This window comes from Centruroides sculpturatus, unplaced genomic scaffold (genome assembly GCF_000671375.1).
Source record: "Centruroides sculpturatus isolate CEXI.00-Female unplaced genomic scaffold, Cexi_2.0 scaffold529, whole genome shotgun sequence".
Lineage (NCBI taxonomy): Eukaryota > Metazoa > Arthropoda > Arachnida > Scorpiones > Buthidae > Centruroides > Centruroides sculpturatus.
Window position 1 is genome coordinate 436,409 of NW_019384820.1, and position 15,692 is coordinate 452,100.

The window sequence follows — 15,692 nt, forward strand, 5'->3', positions numbered from 1 at the left end:
CAGTATGTAAATTAGGTACCGTAAGTCTAATACAGCACTAATTTTATACATTTCTTGTGAAAGAAACACTTCTTATTCAACGGCCATAAAAATTATTTATATTAATGATGTCTCCAAAGGTCAAGTTATTTTTCTGCGAAAAATTCGTTATCAGAAATCGCGGCTGCCGTTTCGTGCGCTGTTCCGTGACGAAAACAAGCTTGAGCAACGGTGTAGTCGAACGGTGCACACTCAGTAAATAATCCTACAATTTTTTGTTTATAGCATAGCTTATACGGATTATTCCCAAAAAATTATACGTTGTTTGGAAATGTTGAGTGGAATTAGTCTAGAATCGGTTAATTTTATAGAAGAAAACCTTTCAAACAGCCTTAGTCCGTAAACTTCACAAATGTCGGGCTGCAATTGGCTCATGTATTTAATGATTCCTACAATGTAAAATTCGAATAACGTGGAACGTATCTAAGCGTTATAGGGGGGGGTCTACTGTATAACTGTATTTATGTTTGCCAGCCTCAACTTTGCAAGATGCTACTCTATGTACCTATTGTACTCTATATCCTAATTAATTGTATTCTTACTTTCTATGAAAAACATATCTATTTGTAATCTTGCTTATTATAGTTAGGTTTAAGTTTGTATCTATATCAGATAATTGTTATAATTGATGTAATTATTACCTTATGTATGCATTAATTAATTTATTTTACTTATTTATCATATTTACATTTACTTTATGTATGTATTTGTATGTATGTATATTCACATCCATCATTTATGGAAGTGTACTTCATTTTTCCTGTGTATTGTAAACTGAATGTGTATAACCAATAATGCATGAACAGCGGGGCCAGTCTGTACTTTGTTTGTACAATTAAAAATGATTGATTGATTGTATAACATTGTGTGCTACAGACTTTTTTTTTAAATTCTTCCTGCCCTGTGAGCACTAAGAGGGCCTCTTTTAGCAAGCCCATTATGGGTTTGGCCAGGCCCACAATGGAGCAGCCAGGTGGTGAGTGACGGTGCCCGACATATTCGAACAGATCAACCCCCGAAAAATTCCTGGGGATTTATCGACCCGTCCGGATTCAAACATGGGTCCCCAGAGCAGTAGGCTGCCACCTTGACTGCCTGGCCATCTGGCTGTCTTTGCGTGCTACAGTCTATCAGAAGCAAAATAAGAGATTTATGGCTTCTCTACTCCAAATACACTAATCACTGCTAATTACAAATTCAATCTATTCTTTTCTGGAACATATATCATGCTTTTTCTTATATATTTTAAGATTTTCTTAACAGATTTCATGGGGTTTTTTTTAACATATGAATTCAAATGTTATTAATCAAAAAAATATTTTCAAGAAATTTAATAAAATACATAAAATAACAATTTATATCTTTTTAAAAAAACAATGATGGGTTCTTTTTTGTTAATGGGATGCAAGTTGTAACTCCAACACACGATACAGTCCTCCACATCACTAAGACTATTGAGTCAAACTATTTAGAATATTCAACTGTGCCAGCTTCGAGTAGCCCACATGACTGTTCGTGTAATACTTGATGTTATATAGTTTTAGGGGGTAATGAGGTGCAAGCGATAGTGAGCACCAAAACACTCAACTACATGCAAAGCACGTAAAATAGGCATTATATATTACAAACCGATCTTTGGAGGCAAATATCATGCAAAGGATCAACAATTCTGGGGGTGGTGCAAAACCTCTAATTTGAAGCTCGAATCTCACCTGTCGCCGTACATATCAGCTGGCGTCCCATTAACAGAAAAGTACCAAACAATGCAATCAATAAATTATTTTCAAATTAAAATGAACTAAAACTTTCAGTTTGAAAGGAAAAGTAGCAGTTTCAAACATTAAAAAAAAGGCACTTCCTTTATAAATTGGCTTATTCTGAAATATATATGAAACTTAGTAGAAGTCACTTTTAAACATTTATACATACATAAATATATAAGCAAATGACATAAAAATAACTTTCTACCATGAAAAACATCCAAAATTATCATTTATATTTTTATCTTGTACATATATCCCAACTAAAACATAAAAATTGATGATAATTACTTATCAATAATTAAAAACGTGGATAATTCTGATTTCAAAACGCTCAAAAAATTAATTTACACAGTTTAAATCTACATTGTCCACAATTATCACATAAACCCAAGCATTATTTACTGTCAAGCTTATTTTCTATACACGATAACTATTATACGTCCCAGAATATAATATTACATTTACACATTGTGTAATTTATTTACCCATCAATTCAATCATAAAACTTTTAACAGTAATTTTGTGTGTGTTATTTTATTCTCTAAAAGTTACAATCGCGAAAAACACATATTGTTAACTGCAGTATTACTTAATACATTTAGAATATTATCAATATTTATTCCTAAAATAATAAATCATTTTACTAACTTTAGATAAAAACAATTCGAAATGATATTAGCAGCCATCTTTAGGCTTAGCACGTGTTAGCGTTCGTACATTAGGCCTATACGAAGTTCTAAAATGTGTTTCTTTAACGTAAATAAAATTAAATCTATAACACTAATAATACATTAATAATCGAACAAGCGTTTAGCCGATCAATTAATTTTTAAGCTGTAATAATTAAAAAAACCATTGAAATTAAAATTCCTTAATAATTCTTTTCTTAGCGTCTATTCAGTTGAGTTATTCTTTTTCTTATTTAAGAAAAAAATAATGACATTATATCAACGAGATTAATATTTCGACGAGAGGCTTAATAATATGAAAAATTTGATTTTCTTTCTTTCTTTAAAAGATAACTCACTTTGTAATAAGCACCATTTTCACCGCAAACTTCCACAGCTAAGTCCTCCATCTTGAATCATATGAAGCTTTGTATCATGGGAACGATTCCAGAATTCTATCACGAGAATTTGTTCAAAACAAAATTTTCGAAATTACTTTCGAAACAAAAAATTATTTCTAAGTAAATTTAAAAATTGTTATTTATAGATTAGATAAGTTTAAAGACGTTTCTAAATTTAATTCTCGGAGTAAAGTTGAAAAAATTATTCGCTTGGAAACCATGCGATATTTTAATTCGATTATTCGGAAACCATTTAAAATTTTTATATTAGATATTTAGATATATCAGATGAAACAAATGTTAAGAATTTTTAAAATGTCCTCATTGTGATTACACAAATTTCGTGATAATTCTCGCGATTGTATCTCTGCCAGCGCTTTAGCGGTTTTTGATACAAGTGAAAGTCGGAAATTCACGAATTTATACTGTACCTATTCGATGGAAGTTTAATTGTAAATTTTTGTAGTGTTCAGTCAGAAATTCAATAGTACAATCACAAACTTGTGAATGAAATTGTTCCGAAATTAAGATAGCGCAGTGTTTTTTATTTCCGAATATCCCAGGGTAATTAGCGTTTGTATGCCGTTCTAGATTTTTATGAATAGTTTATTCTGCATACATTGGGTACAGTTCTTCACCAAATGATCGCTCTGTTATTAGATTGAACTCATGATAAGCATGAGAAAAAACTCTTAGTATTCATAAGACGAAAAACAAAAAAAGCAATCCTATTAATATTGACTTAATGCAAGAGAAATTATTAGAAAGATATCACGCATCAACGCGTGTTAATTAAATTTTACTTGAATTCGAGCGAAACATTCAACTAATTCAAATGACTATAGCACATATACAGTATGGTAGAAAGAGAACATTTTTTCATCCTCTTTTGCATTATGGATAATAAAAAAGCCTTTTTCAAGCTTATTATGCGTTTGGCCACAATGGTGTAGCCAAGATGAGGGACCCAGCATATCAGGACAGACCAACTTCGAAAATTTCTTGAAATTCTGGCTCGGACCAAGACCTAAATCTTCCAACATGTTCGAACTGTCCAGCACCTGAAAATTCCCAGGGTTTTTTCGACCCGTCTGGATTCTATCCCGGGTCTTCCAGAGCGATAGGCTGCCATCTTGATCGCTCGGCCATCTGGTCGTCAATCCCTGGGGTTCTCGAAACGGACCCCAGAGTACTGGGCTGAGGTGATAAAGATATCGACCTGCTGGTCGACATCTTTATTACCTCAGCCATCCGGCCAATATAAGACTAAGATAGACATATATGGACTACGGAAAAACCGTGGCTGAAATGTGGACAAAGGGAATCGAGTTTAGTCTTAACAAACTTTACCTGGAGCATTTCATCGAAGGATTATTTCCAGAAGTAAAGAAGCTGCTAAAAAAGAAGTTTCCTTGCTTCTCTTGGTGCTTTCAGCAAGTCAAATTCCATGTCTTTTATTCTACACAGTGTTAAGAAAACATTCAGTATAATTATATAGTGGAATACTCTATACCATACTGAGTAAATTGAAGACCTTAGTAAACATAGATCGAAAACTCAACCATTTCTGAGATATGTAATTCGATAAAGACAGTGGCGTACCATAGTGGGGACGGCAGGAGCGGCCCGCCCCGGGCGGCACTTTTTACGGGGCGGCAAAATCACCTTTTAGGGGACGGAAAAATTTCACAATAAATAATAATAATATCTTGTAAAAATTTGAAACATCCCAATCTATACTTGCATCGCGCCTACGANAGTTGACCTTTTTTTTTTTTTTTTTTTTACTTGTACGATTCATTCGCGTTCATATACACCACTAATATCCAATAGTATTATTTTAAGCAGGTCGCTGCACTATCATTGCTTTTCTGTGACAAAACTGAATTTTGGCCTTTTAAATTGAAATACAGTAGAGCATCGATTATCCGACTCAATTGGGGACTCAGGTTGGTCGGATAACTGAAAAAATCGGGTAACCGAAAAGAAGGAATAAAATACATTATTAGTATAGCATATTAGGATATTAGTATATCCAATGTAATTAGTTTATTAGTATATCGCTATTAACCAACTTCGCGTTGAATTTTCATCAATGTTTAGTCTAACAAATTTTTTTTAAAATAATAATTGTATAGTTAAAAATTATTTTTAAATTATTTTATTGTCACAAAACAAACAACCACTCATAATTAAAAAATTAAGTCTCGTTTAAATATTGGCCTCCTCGCGTTTCTTTATGCAGCACTCGAGAAGCGCTTTACAGCGAACACACTGAAACTGGTTTCTAATTGGCCAACACTGTTCGTAACGTCATTTCTCTACACTCTCGCTGCATAAAGAAACGCGGGACCTCCCTTCAATGGTCGAGCCGTTGATGCCAGCTAAAACACGCAAAAATTTAACAAAAATAATATTAAAGTAGCCAAGACATAGCCAAATATTGTAATGCCACATCACTAGCGGACATTTGAAATTTTCCGACTAGGACGGTCGGTTAACCGATGTGACGGTTAATCGGCGGTCGGATAATCGATGCTCTACTGTACCTAAATAAGGGGGGCGAAATTTTCCTCCGCCCCTGGCGGCTGATACCCACGGTACGCCACTGGATAAAGACCTGGAAATGTTGAAAAAGTTTGCGACTCTGTAAGATGCAAGCTTGCACAGAAATGGAAAGAAAACATTTGAAATACCTGTAAATATTTGGGTAAAGATTTAGTAAGATTATATTCTTTTTTCACGTCATAGGTGACATAAGGTCCGCCATGATACTAATATACAAAATTGTTAATATCTCAGAAACGGTTGTTTTCCAGTCGGTATAATGTGTACTATTTCTTATAGTTTATTCAGTATAGTATAGGGGTGGCCAATAGTTTTTGTCCCCCGGGCCGAATTGAAAAGAAAACTTTTTTACGGACCGAACTAGAGGATGCCCTAGGAAGATTTTGAGGTGGTGCGAGATCTCATTGTGGTGTCACCCCGTAGAGACTAAATTGCATATAAAGATTACAGATACATTTTTCACATTATCATGCATTATCAACATTCTACGCTGTACTTAAGAGATTTGAAATGGAGCGTTAACTCTAAACGCACAGTGAATTGTTGACCTTTTTTTTTAGGCGTCAGAATTTTTTTCATCGAGCTATTCGAACTTGTGTAGCTAATATTGAAAGATTAATCGCGGGCCGCATAAATTCATTAGACGGGCCGTATATTGTATTTTTTTCCCAAATAAAGATTACTGAATAATTTCCAAATTAATGGTGATATAAAAAGAGAATTTTTGAGTATAATCATTAAAACTTTTACTAAAAAAAAAACCATTTGAGATATTAAATTTAGTTTTGTTCTGTAATAATATGACTTTTAGGCTTAATTTAATCGGTACAGTATATCGATGGCTAAACCTTAATATTTTTAAATGATATTAAAAATAATGTCTAATGTTGTTTGCTTTTCTCTCTTCAGGATTTTTCAGAAGTAATTAATAGCATTGTAATTCTAGAGATCCCCAAGCCTATTAACCTCAAGCTGGTTTGGATGCCATTCTAAGACCGTTGTCCTGACATCCTCTTACTTCTTCAAAGGATCTTTAATAGCAGATATCGGCATTAATCTTCTTTTTCAGAAGAAAACATATCTCGCCGAGTTTCTTGGTGTTCTTCATTCGAGAGTTCTTGGCGTTCTTCTGTCGTCAGATCCGTTTCAGGTTCCATTATGAGCTCTTCAACGTTCTTTATTTCTCAGATGTGATTTTTGTTATTCCTTTAGTTGCTTGAGTCTTGATTATACATTATGTTTCTTAGATAGATTGAATTGCGGCCTACTGTAAACCTGTTCAAGCCATACTATTCAGCAACGTCAGACATCTTTTGCCCACTCCTATCTTTGCTATTATACTCTCACCTTTCGAAAATAAAAACCGACGAAAAACTTAACGTATGCTCGCCCGACAGTCTCGCGAATACTATAAAAACATCTTTCTGTCAGAAAAATAAATGGTTGGAATTACAAAGGAGAGTTTCAAAGTTCGGAAGAATACTATTTGATCAGTATATATGAGTTGAGCGTCGATGTCGACGTCTCCCGCGCTCCGAAAAGTTTCGAATTGTTGCCTGAAGACAAGGGAAGACCAATCCGTATTCATTATTTTATGTCTCTTCTTCTCGTGTTTGTTATGAGGTGTTCGTTGTCCGAACATAAAAATCTTTCGCGAAAGTGTTCGTTATCCGATTTGTTCGTTAACCGATCACCCACTGTATTTCAAAAATTATAAATTGCATAAAAATTAAAAGTAAAGAAATCAAATAGAATTACTGTAAAATTGATTATTTTTAATTATTAAGATAATTATATTCTTATAAAATTATTTAAAATTTTTTATAGAATTTTATTTATTTTTTGAAAAATAATTTTTTGATAGAAATGTGGCAGAATGCGCCTCCAAACGCCAGATGTGTCTGCTTTTACTCGTGATTAGTGTTGCTACCACTTCGTATACCATTCCAGCAGGTGCGTTTGTATTAGATACGGTTAAAAATTGAAGTAGAACAAGTGATTTTTAAGTTGACGTTTATTCACTTATTAAGAATAATTAATGGAAATTGACGTGAGGTATGAAATAATTTATCTTTAAGCGGTATTCTACAGATTCGTCTTGCACAATTCAAGATAGTTCTAGAACTGCTAATCTGTTTTTGATTATATTTCTATTTTTATTGAATTCATCGTTTGTGATTCTTTCTCAGACTAATTGAAACAGTTTTAAATTATATGTATAATAGAAGAATGGAAGTACAAGATTTGCCTCAACATTCCAAAATCGATGAATATTCAGAAAATCTTAATGTAGAAAAAGCTGAAGATGAGCCTTCACAATTGGAGAGTTGTGATAGTTCAGAAAAAAATGATGATGATCATGATGAAAGTGAGAAATCGGATAAGCCTACGACAAAATTAAAACCATTTCGAATTGAAGATGAAACTCCAAGATTAACAGATGAAGATGGTTGGTTGGATATATTGGGAAGTAATGATCTAAAGAAGAGAGTAATAGAGTCAGGGGTAGGATTGGAAAGTAGACCACAACGAGGTGATTGGATTGTTATTGATGCCACGGGAGAATTAGAAGATGGTACTGTAGTGGAAAAGTATGATAATATGACAATAATAGTAGGAGATTCGGATATTGTTCAGGGTCTTGATTTGACGGTGACATTAATGGAGAAAGGTGAACTTGCCGAAGTTATCATTCCTGCCAGATTAGCTTATGGAGAGCAAGGGAAACTTCCAGAAATTCCACCAAATTCTGTCATAAATTATAAAATACGGTTAGTGGACGTCAGATCAGAAGAAGAAGAAAATTTAAGTGTCAATCAAAGAATTCAAATTGGAGATGAGAAAAGAGACAGGGGTAACTTTTGGTATGAACGAGGTGATTTTTCTACAGCTGTACATTGTTATAGAAGAGCATTAGATTTTCTTGATTATGAAGAAGGTCAGAATTTTCAAAAACCAACTGATGATGAGTTTAAAAAATTAGTAAGTATAAGAATTAAAGTTTATAATAATCTTGCTGCAGCTCAGTTGAAAATGGATGCATATGAAGCTGCTATTAAATCTGTTAACAATGTATTAGCAATTGAACCAAAAAATGTAAAAGCTCTTTTTAGGAAAGGAAAGATATTAGCAGCTCGAGGACAATTAGATGAAGCTATTGATGTTATGAAACAAGCATTACAAATAGAACCTGAAAGAAAGATAATCCATCAAGAATTATCTAAATTAACTTCAAAAAGGAAACAGGAAGAAACACAAGCAAAAGCAATGTATAAAAGAATGTTTAAATGTAATATGGAACCCCAAACAAAATCCAAAGTTAAAAAGTCTTGGGTTTCTTCCAACTGGAGTATGGTACTAGGTGGTATTTTCACAATTGTATGTGGTATTGCAGTTTATAAGCATTTTAATTCTTCAGAATAATTTGCACAAATTGTATAAGTTTTATACAAATTTATTAAATAAATATTTGACCTACATTAATTAATAATCTAAATTTTTCAAATTTAATCATGTAAAAATTGGAAATAAAACTTGATTATAAAATTAGTAAATATTGATTTTGAAAAGAATTAAAATGCTTTAAATAACATTTCTTAAGTGTAATTAATACCATGTTTATACGAAATAGACTTGGTGGTGATAATTGATTAAGTGCACGTGATTTAGTTGGGATATTTGATCATTCTTACATTAATCTCTTTTATATCTGTTTATCACATTTGAGAAAGATGATAAGCAATGTCAATTTCTTATATAATTTTGAAAATAAAATATTTTAGATAAATTTGTACTAGATATAATTAACAGATTTCATACTCAGATTTTTAACTTATAAAAAAAATATTTAAAACATTACTAAGAATTCATGATATCCCAAGTTTTCAATTATCAAAATGTTTAAACTTTGTTATGTTTGAAGAATAAAAGTTAAATCAATAATAATAAAAGGATATTTATAATAATTGGAATGTAGAAATTAATGTAACATTAATTTATCTATTTAATTCCTATTAAAATTTAAACTATTGATTGATAGGTTGCAAATTAATGGAAATAGAATTTACAAATGTTTTTTGTAAATAATAATATATTCCAGAAACAACTTTCTGACTTCTCATTTAAAACTGACTATTGAAAAATACAAATTTTGCACATTCATGTAAAATACAAAGATAAAATTTTGTAGTAAAGACAACATAACAATGGGTCAAAAATTCTAATGTGGAATTGACTGTAAAAATATATTGTAATGTCATTTAAGGTATAGATCTATCATAAAATTTTTTGGAGCCAATTCTAAGTTAAAATTTTTGAGGAAAAAAATTTTATTATACAGTAGTTTCATTTAATAAGCAAGAATAATAAGACTATTCTCTCAGAAAAGAATAATTTTATACCCTGTTCCTTTAAGCAAAGAAAAAAAGCAAAAAAAGCTACTAACTTTAGTTTTTCTTACATTGCGATATTTTATACATGAAACTGGTTTTGGTTATTTTAATTATATATAGGTTAATTTCTTGTTTTATCGCTAAAATAAGTGCTGTAGTAGTATAAATTGCAAATTAAAAATGATAATNTTTATTATTTTTGTGCTTTCAAGTATTGTATGCTTTCAACACGTCTAAAACAAACCGTGAAACCAAAAGGTGAAACCGTTACTGATATGAAAACCAAAAAACAACGCAAATCCATAACTTTGAAAAACAAGTACAGTACGAAATTATAAGCAGTTATTATGCTGGGAGCACCTTAAAGATCTGCATCAAATATTCTCTTAGTTATTTTACTGTTTGTAATATTTCGAAAGAATAAAAATATTTAAAAGAAATTAAAAACTGGCGTCTTGAAAATTTTCTCAACAGAGGTGCTACTGCTGCCCCAAAAAAGTCAAAAAAATTCCTTGAGTATGTGTGAGTATTGGTGTCTATTTCACTTAATTTCTCAGGACTGTGAAGATAAAGAAACGAAATTTGGCATGGTGTCTTGTGTATAGGGGGCATTGATACTATTAAATTTTGGTTGTGAAAGGTCAAGGGGATGGAGAGAAGTCACGTGTCATATCTCGCGAGCGGTCTGACAATGAACATCTTACTTGTTGGCATTTACAGTGTTTTAAAACATAAAAGTCATATTTACACTCAAAATTAAGAACTTAGTCATGTTAGAATTAAAAATTATAAAGTGTTTTTAACAAAGTTTCATAACAGATGGCGCCACATACCATTTTAATTATTTTGATTAATTAATACAAATGTTATTTTTAAAATAAAATTCTTAAAAGTCGGGAAAGTTATGCAACTCGTTGCTAAAATGTTATCCATTCACAAAGTATGAAAAGGCCTGAAATCCGTATACCTTTATGAGGATATAAATCTGCGAATACTAAAATTCACAGAAATATCCTGAAACTTAGAGATTTTACTATCTTTGTTAAGTTCATAAGCCATTTGCGTTTTACTTTTCCGGCTATTAAAGTAACAAAGAAAGGATTGTAATCAGTCAAATTTTGCCCTTCGGGTTTGTTGCACTTTTCGACATTTTACGGTTCCCTGTTCCGAAAACGTAAGTAAACAAAATTCTGTTTTGTTTTTGGCCTGAATTTTGTATTGTATATCAGGACTAGATGAACTAAAATTTTAAAAATATGGCAGGAATACTTCTATATATATACACGAAGTACCCGATTTTACGATCTGAATCATTACTGCATTGGCGGCGATGGTATTAAAATGAAATACTGTATTGCCGTAGGCGTGAGTCAATGGAAGACAGTTTTATGAAATGAGTCATCGTTAAGGATAGACGCTGGGCGCGTTTCCTAGTAAAGCTGCGGGAGGGCGCTTTGAGTAATTTCTGCTTTTGTAGTAAACATTTCTACACCTCACTACTCAGCATTGTCGTTTGGCTCTGTATACGTTGTTTTGTACGAATGAAAATGTTTAGTCAGAAACGATGTAGAATTGTGATTAAAACTATAAAATATCGGAGGCAGCCGATCAAGAAATTCGAAATTGTGTAAAAATCAAATACCTATATGGTAAACAACAACAATAGATTTGCTTGTTTATTTATGGCAACGCAATACTTGGGCAATCTGCCTAGGTATGCCTTCCGGGAGGTCTTTTTAAGGGAAACTGGCCCCTATTTAGGCGTTACAGACGTGGAGAAAAGTCGGAAACTCCACGTGACCAGCCCGTCCGAGCGAGGCGCGAACCCACAACCAAACGCCCAGTGTTCAGGGAACCAAGACCGATTGGCCACCACTGATAGGCCCCAACAACAATAGAACGTGTGCATTCGTCATTACGAATAAAACTGAAGGCGTTTATGTCGGAATAGAAGATTATGTGGAAAACTATTTCTAATTTTTCCGATAACCAGTTTAAGATAGATTTTCGTATGTCACAATTTTCATTTGAGTATGACGGGTGGGCAAGCAAGAGTTCAGTGGGAACCGAAATGTAGGTTTTGCAAAATGCATGGGAGCCATAGTTATGTACTTTGTTATTCTGTATCGCGATTTTATTGTATAATATAAAACAAATATTGAATTTTTTAATAAACATATTTTCATAAAATTGTGGAAATAAAATTGTAAAAATAATAATAAAAAGCAGAAATTAACACTTTCAGCAAGAGCCGCATGTAACTCAAAAAGAGCCGCATTTGCCCATGTCTGGAGTATAATTTATAATGGTAGCCACCTTAACTTCTGTCTTCGGCGCTTATGAACCTCGCTGCACTAGCGCTACAGGGGCTAAATTAAAACGGAAATACCCCATAGCTTTAGGTTGCGACTATGCAGACGCGAATTTAGTTGCGAGAGATATAGTTCTCGCAAAGAAAAAAATGCTCAAGCGAGAAGCGAGAAATCTCGTTGGCGTGAGCGAATTTCTGGTTCTCGCACATATCTGACACAGAGTTTGATATTCCCCACACATTCTCGCTCGCTCGGAAAAATCGCTTGCTCGCATCTGCATAGTCGTACCGTACCCTAAAGCCGGATGCACACATGCGGCGCGGCAAGGAAAAGCGGTGACGCAAACTCATCTTCGCCGCGCGGCAGCACAACCACACAAGCGGCAATCCGCTTACATTTCGGCGCATGCGTTCAGTATTCAAGATGGCGAACGATATCCACGTGTTTACACACTGTCCCTATCCACGTGTTTACAAATTTTGTTTTGTACGGCTCGCTTTATTTAGCTAAAAGATTTTGTCGAAGATTTGAATTAGAGATACTTTTTTGGATCGAGAAAGAACTGGTGTACAAAATAGACTTATTCGTGGATCAAGATCTCTCGATAAAGAATACTATTTCGAGTAAGATTCGGTTGTTTTGTTCTTTGAATTAAATTATATATGATTATTTGTGTAGAATTTGTTTTAAATTTGTTATCCTTTCCTCTTTATTCTGATTTTAATTATCTCGGTTAACCGCCTCGAACTTTCCGCCATTAAAACACCACGTGATTGTATTTTCTCACGTGACTACGAGACAAACTGTTATTGGCTGATAGAAACGCGTCTTGGCGGCGTTGCCGCAAAAGATAGAATTCAACCAACTTTTGCGGCACGAGAAAAGCGGCACAAAATCGACTTCTGCGGCGAGAAAAAGTGACGTCATTCTGCCGCTTTTCCTTGCCGCGCCGCATGTGCGCATCCGGCTTAACAGTCTTTTAACAAAGCGGCTTTACTAGGAAACGAGCCCACTGTATTATCGTTCGTTTGTAGCCAATATATAAGTTCGTTTTATTATTTTTGTGCTTTCAAGTATTGTATGCTTTCAACACGTCTAAAACAAACCGTGAAACCAAAAGGTGAAACCGTTACTGATATGAAAACCAAAAAACAACGCAAATCCATAACTTTGAAAAACAAGTACAGTACGAAATTATAAGCAGTTATTATGCTGGGAGCACCTTAAAGATCTGCATCAAATATTCTCTTAGTTATTTTACTGTTTGTAATATTTCGAAAGAATAAAAATATTTAAAAGAAATTAAAAACTGGCGTCTTGAAAATTTTCTCAACAGAGGTGCTACTGCTGCAGCTAGTCAGCCTGCCATTCGGACCAAAAAATATTTAAAATAATTTTGTTTATATTTTTTCTTTGTAAAGAAAGAAATTAATATTAAAAAATAATAATATTTATTTTTTATTATAATGCAAATGAAATACAGTATTAATAAAAAATATTTACCAAATATTTTTTTGTCGTGTCTTGTATCGGCTTTTTTTTTTTAAACTCTTTCCATCTTGTGGGCACTAAGGCCCTTTTTTTTTAGCAAGCTCATTATGAGTTCGACCAGGCCCACAATGGAACTGCAGGATGGTGAGAGACGAGGCCCGACATATCCGAACGGACCACCCTCCGAAAAATTCCTGGGGATTTTTTGAACCCGGGTCTCCCAGAGCGGTAAGCTGCCATCCGGCCGCTTATTATACAGTACTAACGAGTAAGTGGTTTGATTTGTTAGTATAATGTAATTTGTTTAGTCAGTATAGTATCTCGATGTATACTTTTCTACACTATTCGTGTTTTTCATGAACTATAGAGGGCGCTGCATTTTTACAAAATGGCTACTTTATCTGGGTCGCTTATAACTAGTAATGTAAAAGTAATCATATATTACTGTCCGATATAATGATATATGCTGCTTGTAGCTTTTTAGCGCGAAATTTTATAGAAGGAGAACAATTATTGCTAGCGAGACACATCATTATGTGGTATCGAAACAAATGAGCGAGATCGTTCTATACATATTTGTGCCCTTTGTGTTAAAAAAAAAAAACATTAGCTTTGACATCTGTCCCATCTGGGCAGGATTTATTAAGTAACTGGGTAAGCTGTTGCTTAGGGCCTTAAGTTTCAAAGGGCTTTAAACATTTTTACCCAAAAAAAAAAAATATTGGAATTAAATGTTGTAATAAACTTTTTTATAAACCAATAAAATATACCAATACTTTATTTTTTATTTTGTGTAGTATTTCATTAATTGTTTTTTAAAGAATTAACATAAAATCTGTTTTAAAAAATTTATCAAACGAAGTAAAAATTTTTTTTAATGGAACGGATATAAAAATTTAATTAAATTCAGTTATAAAACATAAGACTAGTAAAACCTCACGTCTTTTTCTTTTAATATCCGTATTAAATCAGAGACAATCTGTTTTAATTATTTTCTTTTTATGATTGACTTCTGAAGTCGTGAAGGATTGGTAAGAAGCTTTACAGAATTCAGCTTAGGGCCTCGAAATGCTTGAATCCGGCCCTGTGTCTCACACAAAATTACTGGCATTTTAAACTTTAACGAAAACATCCTTTAAAATTGACAGCATAACTTGTTCATGTAAAGCTGGATAATCCGTAAACTTTTGCCAATTCTTAACAGTCTAATTCACTCTTTCAAAATTCGGAGAAGCTCATAAATATAACCGACCGATTTCCGAATAATCATCCGTGTTTCACGTGGAAATAGACGAAAACTTATATCGGCTCCCGCATGGCTTTAAAATTGCAATTTAGAACGCAACATAAAATAGTTTTTGTTATTAAACAACAGAAAGCGAGCATCCAGTGAAAAATGCTAATATCAAAACACTATCCACATTATATAACGAAGATGTAAATAAAGAGTATCGGAAATAGCGATCTACATGTTAAAGTTTGAATAAAATATTCTCAAATAATTTTTTGTAGATTCATTTAATGCGTAAAGCTGAATCATCTTTCATAGAGAAAATTATTAATAAACTAGCAGGTGGGCCCGGCGTTGCTTGGGCAAAAGTAACGATAACTAAGATAAAGATTATTATGTTACAGTCAACCTTACCCGTTTTCACAGAATGCAAGAATTGGGCCCCCTTGTTTCCAGACTAATTAGAGAATTTTTAGATTGGTCTAAAAATATGTTCGATTTCCCGCAAAAACGAAAAAAACTGCATCTGCGCCTTGCATGTCGCTTTCTCTTAACAATTCCATTGTTACGTAATAATCCCATTGTTGACACTTACATTGTTACTTAACACTTCCATTATTACTTAACACTTCCATTGTTACTTAGCACTTCCATTGTTACTTAGCACTTCCATTGTTACTTAACACTTCCATTGTTGATGGAAGTGTTAAGCCTTAATCCTGTCTCTCTCCCCCCCGGGGAGGAATTTCGAAAAATCCCTTCTTAGTGTGCGTTTTCGTGACGTACCCTATCTGTGTACCAAATTTCAACTTTCATCTCCTAACCGTT

General features: G+C 33.2%; 1 protein-coding gene across 1 annotated transcript; it reads left to right on the top strand.

The window, feature by feature from the left end:
• Positions 1–7,316: 7,316 nt before the first annotated feature.
• On the top strand, positions 7,317–9,418 carry LOC111629921 (peptidyl-prolyl cis-trans isomerase FKBP8-like). The gene is made up of 2 exons (XM_023373872.1): positions 7,317–7,494; positions 7,665–9,418. Exons 1-2 carry the CDS (start codon positions 7,478–7,480, stop codon positions 8,860–8,862), a joined length of 1,215 nt encoding a protein of 404 aa, XP_023229640.1. The 5' UTR covers positions 7,317–7,477; the 3' UTR covers positions 8,863–9,418.
• Positions 9,419–15,692: the final 6,274 nt, after the last annotated feature.